The 11,047-nt window shown below is 37.0% G+C and overlaps 1 protein-coding gene across 3 annotated transcripts; it reads right to left on the bottom strand.

Moving 5' to 3' along the window:
- Positions 1 to 6,464: 6,464 nt before the first annotated feature.
- On the bottom strand, positions 6,465 to 10,528 carry TRM20 (methyl-coenzyme M reductase II subunit gamma, putative (DUF3741)). 3 transcript variants are annotated; one of them, XM_079018783.1, is made up of 4 exons: positions 10,341 to 10,528; positions 7,638 to 9,277; positions 7,399 to 7,549; positions 6,465 to 7,315 (listed from the first exon to the last, which is right to left on the bottom strand). In XM_079018783.1, exons 2-4 carry the CDS (start codon positions 9,267 to 9,269, stop codon positions 6,612 to 6,614), a joined length of 2,487 nt encoding a protein of 828 aa, XP_078874909.1. In that variant the 5' UTR covers positions 9,270 to 9,277; positions 10,341 to 10,528; the 3' UTR covers positions 6,465 to 6,611. The 3 variants fall into 3 exon arrangements, with proteins under 3 accessions (XP_078874909.1, XP_078874911.1, XP_078874910.1); XM_079018785.1 differs by having other exon boundaries at positions 7,399 to 7,540; XM_079018784.1 differs by lacking the exon at positions 10,341 to 10,528 and adding an exon at positions 9,644 to 9,919.
- Positions 10,529 to 11,047: the final 519 nt, after the last annotated feature.

Genomic DNA, 11,047 nt, shown 5'->3' with positions numbered 1-11,047 from the left:
AAACTTTTTCAATCAATTCATAATTGCACCTAATCTTGTAAGTATAATCATATTTACTAAACCTTTAGTAAATCATGACGAATATCATTGTTACTCTTATGGTGGACTTGATCAACATGCAACTTTGTGTGCTCGATCTCCTAGTCCTTCACTTGACACTTTGTCAATGAATTTGTCTAATTTCCAAATATGAAATTTCTCATTCATCATGTAACCAAGTTGCTTGATTCCAAATTTCTGTCCAATTGAAACTTGGGCGATGAGAAACTCTCCCTATTTGGTAAATTCTCGACTTTCCATAAATAACATAATAAGAACCAAATCCATTATTGCGAATATTCAAACATCAATTTTTCATATACGCCATTGCAAGGATAAATAAATAATATAAAATCAAAATTTATTTTATTGCGGAAAAATTTGTCCTTACAATGCAATTCATTGAAAAACTATGCTAATATATCTTTCTTAGCAATCAAATTCTAACTCTAAGTAGTAGCTCAAGAATCTAATCTTCGAGAAATGCGATCGAAATCCATTCCTTCACGGTTAGATTCTGCTCACTTCTTCCCTTAAGCTTTCTTTCTTTTCTTCGATCCTTCAACAAAACATCAATTGTAATCTTATCACATTATGTATTAAGAATCTAGAATAGAAGCTTAAAAGAGTTAGTTAATGGATTTTACCTATATTAGAGCCATACGTTTCGACTCTCCCATCTCTTAGATCTCTTAGGTAAATGGGGCAGCTTCGTCTCCAATGCCCTTTCTCTTGGCAATAAAAGCAAATTGACTCTTTTGGAACATGACATGGAACTACTCCAGACATTGCTTTTTCTCTTATGATCAAACCTTTTTGATCATAGCAAGTCTTTCGTTGCCATTGTCTATATCCATAGAGGTCTTGAAGGCAGATTCACCAATCAACTTTGCTTTTCTATTGCGCCAAACCATTGCTGATTCAGCAACAATAATCATATAGGTGAGATCTATAAGGGTCACGTCACGGTTAATCATATAGTACTCTCTTACGAACTCACTATATGAGTTAGGAAGTGACTGAAGAACCCAATCAACAGCCATCTCCTCACAGACAACGGATCCCATCATTCTTAACCTATCAATGTATGACTTCATCCCTAGGACGTGTGTACACACTGACTTTCCTTCTTTATGTTTACTTGCCAAAAGGGCTTGAGTGATCTTGAACTTTTCAAGCCTTTGAACTTGTGGGTTAGGGAGAATAATTGGAGGAGGTGGAGGAAGTGAAGCATGATTTCTTGTTCCTCGATCGAATCGTGGAATATCATCTTCATGTGGAAAGCTTGTCCCACGAGATTTGGGAAGACCATAGTTGTCAAACTTTGACATCTACAAAACGGGAGAAAACGAATTCAAGTTAGTTGATTGATTGAGTCCTTAGTAAATCACCCAAATGAGATACTAAGGCTAGGACCCAACACAATATGCTACAACCTAGAAAAGGGATTCCGTAATCTAGTTGCAGAATATTTGAAGGTAAGTGAATGACGATTCACTAATTTCCACCATGAAAAACGAAAAAGAAATTTAAGTTTTAAATCTATGAAAACTCCTAGATCCTTTGAGATTCATTGAACATTTCAATGGCATGTTTAAATCTCGATATGCCCCTCTTGTTTGTGACTGGGATGTCGAGGATCACAAAGCGGGTGTGAATAACCATGCAAACTTACATGGTGCCCTCACATGTTACAGTCACCTATTCGATGTGCCGGTAAACCACACACGCTCCACCGAACTATGACAAACATTGAGTCGCCCTTTGCTACCTTTGCTTAGAACCATTTAGTGTGCCGGTAAACCACACACGCTCCACTAACGTCTTTGCAAGGGCACAAAGTGTAATTTCATGGAATTGCATCAATTCACCTTTGCCTAAGTAACTAAGATTGGGAATTTGAAAAGCATTTAGTTACTTTTGTACTTCAATATACTTATAATGGAAGGTTTCGTCCTATCCTACCCGTTCGGCTAACGACCCTCCACTAGTCAAGAGTGCGGTGGGTAAGAGTGGATACCCATTCAATCGCCATTTTATAGGCAATTTCCTTAAACACCCCTTATAAACCAGCTTCGTGAATGAGGCCTACTAACGGGAAGACTGACTTTTACTCATACATATATATAATGTTAGACTTTTAATGTTATATATAGTATAGGGTGTATTTTACACTTTTAAAATACTAGGTGGTCAAATTTAACAATTATACCTTTAATTCAATTAAATTGTAAACCAAAACTTTATGGATTTATTAAACCTCTTTTAATTATACACCTTAATTAATTAATAAAACATAAGGGTGTGATTTGAACTTTTCAAAACAATACTAGGGTTTTAGAATTTAACATTCCTAATTAAACCTTTAATCAACTTTTAAATTCCAAAACTTGATGGCAAGTTTTGAAACATTTCAAAACATTAAGGTTTAGAATTCAAATATACATCAAAATTAAACTATTAATCAAAATTTAAATCCAAAACTTGAGGGCAAGTTTTGAAACCTTTTCAAAACATTAGGGTTTCAACTATTTAAATTTCAAAACTAAACTTTTGAGTTCAAATTTAAACTATAAAACCTAAAGGGGAAAATATGAAACTTTTCATAACAAAAGGATCAAATAACAAATAATCTTAATTAACATTTAATCACATAATTATCCATATTTGATTTATTTAATGATTTCTTGCAAAACAATTACCAATTTAATCAAAATAATTAATCAATTATCACATAAGGAAACAAATATTTTATTAATTGATAAATATCTTCAATTAGATCAAGAATATAGTCACATATATCATAAAATCGGATTTATATTGATCTAATATGATAAAGCAACTATCCTTAAGCAAAAACAGCAAGAAATCCCGGTTTTCCCTCTCACTGACCAGCCGACTCGTCGAGTCAGGCATGGACTCGTCGAGTTCATCATGAACTCGGCGAGTTCATCTAAGAAACTCGACGAGTTCTGACCCCAGAAGCATAAAAATCAAATTTTTTCAACATACAAAGCATCAATACAATAGAAACCAATCTAGGCTCTGATACCACTGATGGGTTTTGGTCCTAAGAACATCCTATGTACTCATACAAACCCTAATGCTTGGATCTAGGTTTCTCAATTGTACATGCAAGTTATCCAAGACTATAAACCCTAATTCTAGCATTCAAGTAATCATATTAACATGAGAATAGGTTTAAGATGTTACCTTGATTATTATGTAGCAATAACAATCTAATTCCTCCTTGTATTGAATTTAGAAAGCATAGAGTCACAATTGTCACTCCTCTAATGGTTCACAAACACCAAGAGCAAGAGGATGAGGAGGAGAGAGGATGGAGGCTGCCCAAAACGTGTTCTAACCCTAGAAGAGAAGTTCCCCACGTTTTTTAGCCTTAAGGGTTCTATATATAGTGAGGCTATTAGGGTTATCTAACAAGGAAACCCTAATTTGGATGCTTAAGCCCTAAGCAACCCATGGACTCCTTTAATTAAGGCCTTGGACGATTTCTCATGGGTTTCCCATAGAATTCGTCCACTCCTTTAATAAGGAGTCCATTAGCTCAATATTTAACTATCATACAATTGACAGTTCAAGTCCATTAAGTTTAATTAATCTCTTTTAGTCACAAACTTAATTCTTATTAATTCTTGACTAATATTAATTAAACAATATGATTTCTCCTTTAATATATTATTCTCATAATATATTAATAAATTATATTTAATCATTTCTCTCCATAATTCATCCTATCAAGTTGCTTTGGTGAAGGCAACCCAAAAGGACCATGCACCATCGGGTCAAGTACATACCAAAATAGTTATGGACTTAGACACTAATCCAACAGTTGTTGCTTGTTTACTACTTTACATTGTTGTGATACATTACATGACGTCCTCCGCCCCTGAACGTTTCCGCCGTTCTCGGTTTTGGGGTGTGACACATACGCCACTCGAGGCTATAATACGACCCTCTGGTCGATGTGTCTCAGCGGGACCCTCCAGTCCCGTAGCTCGTTGGACCGTCTGGTCCGGTCATAGCTCGTAGGACCCTCTGGTCCGATCTATAACATCATACAACATACATATATCACATAGCACATAATCTCATACATAACACATAATACCCTCTGGTCGACACATAATACCACTCTAGGTAACGTATAGTGAGAAGACTCGCCTCAGGTGTCTCGGTAAGTCTCTGACTCGGTAGAAATGTGATCTAGCCTCCGCATAATCACATAAAGTAAATACTCTCATAAATATAACTATACTCAAACCTTTCTTAACGCCCTCAGAAGGGTAAAAGACCATTTTACCCCTCTCTTGGCTTAAAGGCCTCACTGTTGACCAAACCCAAAAAGTCAACAAAAGTCAACGGTCAAACTTTGACCCGACTCGTCAAGTGCACTTGGGCGACTCGGCGAGTCTACACGTGTCCACTGACTCTCTTAGTCCCTCTCTTGGCACGTCGAGTCCTTCCCCTTACTCGACGAGTCACACCTGGCATGAATCGCGGGGCCACCCCGACTCAACTCGTCGAGTCTCAAGAACAACTCGGCGATTTCCGCCTTGAACTCCAGTCCCCCTAACTCTCCCTGACTCACCGAGTTATTTCCCCAACTCGGCAAGTCTACTCACTAAGTGATTTACGGGAAACCCTCATCCTACTCGCCGAGTCTGATCTTCGGACTCCGCGAGTTCATGCCATGCACAAACTCCACAGACCTCCTGAGGTCAGATCTGTTCCTTAAATTCATAGATCTGGCCTTCCCAAGCATGATAATCACGTAAAGTTCAAACCTTGACACTCATATAACATCTAAATGGTCTAACTTGGTGATTTAGCCCCAAAAATGACATCCCAAGCTCATGGCTCCAAAAATGACTCATAAAGCTCCAAGGGTTAAGGACTCTGGACCTCTTTGGGTCCAGATCCAAAGCATAGACTCGAGTCCTTATTACACATATTCTGGACCTTTGTAAGTTCATAAGTTCAAATCTTTTTGTGGTATTCCTTTAGATCTTGATTTTTATGGACTTTTCTCTATGTTTGGGATAATTTGAATGGATGGATTCCATACAGTTGGCAACGTTATGGATCCTTGAGGTCCCTTTGTAGTTTCTTCTTCTAGATCTGAAATATCATTCAGTTTTGATCCCATGCATGAGGTTTTAATCTCATTTTCACCATTTTTGATCTAACTAGAGTTTAAGATGTGCATTAGACATGCATGTCCATAAAGCAAGGATTTTTATGAGGTCTTTGGGTGTAAGGAAGCCTTCTAGAAGAGATAAGTGAGTAACTTAATGTATTAAGGGCTTAATCCATTAAACTGTCCAGGAATAGTTCCCATGATGTGGTGACATGCTCACCACATCGTGACGTATGGGGTTCTAGCGACTGTTTGTACTAAGATTGCCATGTCGTGGCAGATGCTTGGCCACGACGTGATGGCCAACAAAGTTGACTTTTGAATGTTGACCGTCGACTTTTTTTTGACTAAGATTGACTTTACGTCAACTTGAGGGTTTTTGGGCTATAGACTGAGCATGTACCTCTGATTGTTGTATAGGTGCCTCGTAGCACCAGTCTTTATTATGTGTGAGCTGTATTGATAGTTTGTTAGCCTATGAGATAAGTTTTCTCACTATACTTTGTACTTCAATATGTATCATTGTGTGTAGGATGTTATTATGTTGTAGTGATATGTTAGTTTGATAGATTTGATATGATTACCTGTGTTTTTGGTTACTGTCTGTTTGCATATGTCAACATGTTGTGGTTGGGTTGAGGCAGTCCTGCATTGTGTTATAGGCCAAGATACCCAAATGGTCCAAGTATACTGTAGGTCTTGCATGTCAGGTGGTTGAGTAGAACGTGGACATAAGGTCCACAGAGTGAGCATCATTGTAGTCTAACCCTAAGGCGCTTGCATCGGATGAGATTGAACTGTGAATCGAGTCAATGGTATAAAGAAGATGGGTTGATTTACAAATAGGGTTTCTTGGGACGAGAAGGGTAATAATTAACTTCATATGAAACTCAATTTCTTTGCTATTTTATTATTTTGAGAAATCCTTAAGCGAAACATCCAAAATGCCCTCATGTGCAAGACACATGGGGCAACTTAACGTCTCTTTCAAACAGACATCTCACGCAAGGATCATTGTCGTTAAAACTTTTGTTGAAAAGGACCATTGATGCAAAAAAAAAAGTTTCATAAGAATGGTTTTAAGGAAAATATTTAAACATTAAGGACCATTTGTGCAATTTTGTCTTTTTTTATATATCAATAAAATAAACAGATCATCATCTAAGTATATTATTGTTTAGGTCTTACAAAGTTGTCCCTCAAATGACACACAAATATCACAAACAAATGTATAAAAAGATCTTGAAACTTTGGGTTGGGGATATGAACAAGAAAACCAATCATGTGGTATACTTAATAAATGACAGCAAAACAAGTACCATTTTTTTGGAAACTAGTAAGACATTATAATACTGTTTTAATGGTACACAAATAATTGTGTTATAATTTAGGCCCAAAATAATAATAAAAATTAAAAAACTGATGAAGCTCTACCAGTCAACTCCAACACAGACTCTTCCACCAGCTCCTCAAGCAACTTCCCTTCTATATCCTTTCTTGTATCATCAATTTCCAATCTCAACCCCTCCACCCACCCCCTCCCCACCACCTCCTTCCTCACCACCTCCTCCACCACACTCCCGCCATCACCGTCACTATCATCCCACTCCCCCCACCTCTCCTCCCGGGAAAACAACCATTCCTTCATCCGGGCCCACACTCGGTCCCCCACCAATGCTGACGTCATCATCATCGCCATGTGAGCCCCACCCCCACTACCAATATCCATCAACGCCTCGTTGACACAATCAAAAACGAGTTTTGTCATGGATCTATGATGATGATGCCTTTGTTTGTTTTGCGACAAAATCGAGTCTTTTTCTGTCAGGTTCATGTACTTGTCCCTCAATGATGGGTCCAACGGGCTTTCGGGTGAATGCCACCTGGCGAAAAGTGAGTTTGATCGGGTCTTATGGAGACCTGCTACTGATAACAAGGTTTCCACATACAACAGACATTCTTGCTCCTCTTCCTGTGGGTTTAGTGGTGGTGCTGATGATGAGGGTTTACCGGAGTACGGTGTGGCTGACCCTAGGCTAGTATCATCCCATGATAGGGTACGGGATATGGACCCAATGGGTGGAGATTTGTCAATCAACTTGTATTTCATAGAATCTACATCAATGTGAACAAAAGTGGATAAATAAAAAAGAAACCAACATTTTTTGTACTTTAATAAAATTAGTTAAGAAAATTACCATGCTTATTCAGCTTGGCATTTGCTGTGTGACCATCTTCTTCAAAATGTGGTTCCAAGACTGATATAGGGCTTGGCTGGTCTTGGTTCTCACTGCTATGGTTTCCGAGAAACTCAGGGTTTTTAAAAGAAAATCCAGACTTCTGCAACAACTTATTAATCAATCATTCAGACAATAAAGATAATAATATAAGCAAATTTGTGAAAAGTTAAGTTAAAAAGATACAAAAGAAGCCATACCTCAGGTAAAACTATGCCTTGTGATCTTCTATATAATTCGTCTTCAACACATTGAGATCCTTCATTTCTTGGGCGTTCATCCTTTGACTGGTTTGACTTCTCTTTGCTAGATTTCTTGTTTTTGGAGAAAAACAAGCTTGAAACTCTCCCCTTGAATGATGATTTCACAAGCTTTTCCTTGCTATCGTCTCCTTTCCCTTCCAAGGAACCTGAAACTCCAGATGTTGGAACAGATTTTGATCTTGACAGCTTTCTAGGGCTATTATCATTATCATCGTCTTCATGCTTGTTCAAATCATTAGATCCCATAATAAACTCCTGTTTTTTTTCCTCCGGTTTTACTGATTTCTTCAAATCAGAAAGAGCAAGCATATCACCCAATGTACTGGAACTTCTTTGTATCTGTCTTTGTTCTTGAAGATTCTTATTTGATGCCATCATTGCCCATCTTTCAGAAAGACGTTTCTTAGCTTCCCTACAGACAGATGACTCTGGTGAATAAGAAGCACGGCTGGATGAAGTGGCATAGTGGCTATTAAACCGATTAATATAGTCCCATGAGTGTCTAGAAGTTGGTGACACAACTTCTGAATCACTAAGGTTCCCTGCTGCATAATCAATTTCTGATTTACAAAATGAACTATCATCACCAATATAACCATTTGAAAAAACGGAAGAAAGAAGGGTCTCGTCTCTTCTCAGTGCAATCTCCTCTTCTTCAGCTTCTCTTGATTCCAACACCTCACTGTCTTCTGGATCCCCATCAAATACATCATCATGTGAATGTGAATCAACAACTTTGATGTTATGAGGTTTTAGTATCACAATACGTGTTGGCTGCATAGGGTTTTCATCGGTTTTGCAACATTCAGGAGAAAAGAAGATATCAGAACTGTTTTTATCCCATGGTTTTGTGTCCTGTTTTTCATTTTTCTTTTGAGTATCCACCAGCTTAGAAGGTCTAAGAACTGTGATGCGTCTAGAGTCTGGAGGTGGAGGAACAGACTGCACATTGTATAGATGCTGAGAGAATAATGAATTGGGTTCTTGAAGAAACTTGAGAAACAAATCTTTATTGGAACTTAAAACTTCCAATGCATCTTGAAACTGTTTGGACTGGCGAAGTTTTTCATCAGTAGATAAACGTTTGGCTTCCATGAACTTTTCCCTGATAAGATCCATCTTACTCTCACTCTGTTTTTCACTACATCTTTCTTTGTAATGTTGCTGCCATATTTCAAAAACATCTTTGGTGTATTCTTCCTGTTCAGGACACTTTGTGATCTCATGTTTTGATTGTGTGTCCAAGGATTCAGATTGGCTCCTTGAATGTCTTGAATGGCTCCTGCATGAAGCTGAAACAGGTTGTTGATGCTGCTGTGGGAGGGCATCAAGCCCCATTAGCTTGGCAACCAAATTAGATGGACTTTGCTTACATTCATCTTCTTTGGACATTTCTTGTGCAATTAGCATCTTTATGGGTGTTCCATTTCCATCATGATGTGGCTTATCTGTAAGGAGCTTGTTCCCTCCCAAACCAGTATTCAAATCAAACAGGTTCACCATTCTTCCCAAGCATCCTGAAATAGGTTTCTCAGGATTTCGGTTTTTTCCATTCTGAATTCGGCTCATTTTTATACCTGTGAATGGTGGTGCATTTCATAGTTAGTAGTAATCACCATTGCTGTCTTACAACTCAAAATTGGGTTTTTGAAGAGATATCCATAGGAAGGCATCTTAATATATTGAAACCCAACAAAGAGGAATTAAAAAGAGGCAAACAGATAGAAGAATACAAATCTCAGTAGGTAGGAAAAATTCAAATGTATATTAAACACCAATATTAGGTCAAAACTGATAGATTCCTTAAAGATCAAATCAATAAAAACGAAAAGTGAATCTAGAGCAAACAACATGATGTTGAATAAAGAGCATCTAATATGCTATCAGTTACTAAGAATAAAAAAATAAAAAAGACCCAGAATAAAGTACAAATATAAAAACACCTCTGATTGATGTTCTTTGAAGGTAAAATGATTCAAGCTCCAGATATCAAGAATCGCATTCAGAAACACCTACTTGGTAGTTCGTTTTTGAACCATGAATAAGAGATATCATCATTTAATTCAGTAGGGTGGAGGTGAGGGGTGGGGTGGGAGAAGCAAGAGATTTACAGAATCCCTTCCAAAAGATTATCTAGAGATAATAAATAAGGAAAAAGAGGGATAACAACAGGGACAGGACTATTACAGATTGTGAAATTCCAGCATATTCACATGAGACTTCACATCAAGCAGTCACCACTTGAAATAGAGTTTTCAAAAGAATCCGAAAATGAAAATATATAATAGTTGAGAAAATCGAACAGACAAAACAAAATCACTGCACTCGTTCAAATTGACATCATTATTTAATCAGTACAAATGTAAGGAAAAACAAAAGCCCTAATTTTATTTTTCAACTTTAACTTCATCTTAAAAGCTATGTAATTATTTATCACAAGATCATTTGGAAAAAAGCTGTTCAATTACAGAAGAATAATAAGAGAATCTGATTCTGTTTTATACCTTCGAAAAGCGACATCGAATGAGGAGCAAAAACAAAACGAAAAAGGAGCTCACGCTGCTAAAAAAAACCGCAGCAAAGAAGAGAGAGAAAGAGCGGTTTTAGGTAGATAAAGTAGCGAGACCCTGAGATCAATACCTTATAGTGAAGCACTCGCTAAATGATCGCCGTAATCTGACATTCCGGTCATAAAACAGCCTGAGATTCGCCGATTTCGTCTTTGATTCTGTCGTTATTCAGATCACTGATCACTTCCGGTTACACGCACACACCCACTCGCCGGTGAGAGAGAAAATTTGCGAATAAAGCCAGATATAGCGATAATAAGGAGTCCGAAATAAATAAATATATATATTTTTTTATTTTTCATTAAAGCCCTCATACGTTTCTGTTATTTTCATAAAATCCCAGTTAACAATATTGTGTTTCATTTCAGGACAATACAATGGGGGGACAATGGGACATGGTAGGTAGCTATAAGAAAACGAGACGTTATGAATAATTTTATTTTATGGTCCTTTGATTTAGACAAATTTTTATTTGAATTCTTAATTCACTTGGACATGGTAAATGTCGTTTAATTTTTAAGTAACACTTTTTTTGTTTTAAAAAACAATCGGTATTGTATGTTATTTATATTTAATGTTTTAAATTTACATGTTTAACATTATTTATATAGATTTTCATATATTGGATGTGCCAATCTAATAGATTGCGTCTAATATTATAAATATGTCTGATTTCTTGACGGTTTTTATTTAGTCTTTTCTTGATATTATAAACATGTCATGTCATTTTCTGTAGTTAATGTACTTAAAGCTCAAAACTTCTCACACACAAAACGT

This window comes from Lactuca serriola, chromosome 9, assembly GCF_051521515.1.
Source record: "Lactuca serriola cultivar US96UC23 chromosome 9, Lser_US96UC23_V15, whole genome shotgun sequence".
Classification (NCBI taxonomy): domain Eukaryota; kingdom Viridiplantae; phylum Streptophyta; class Magnoliopsida; order Asterales; family Asteraceae; genus Lactuca; species Lactuca serriola.
This window is presented reverse-complemented; position numbering and strand designations above follow the sequence as displayed.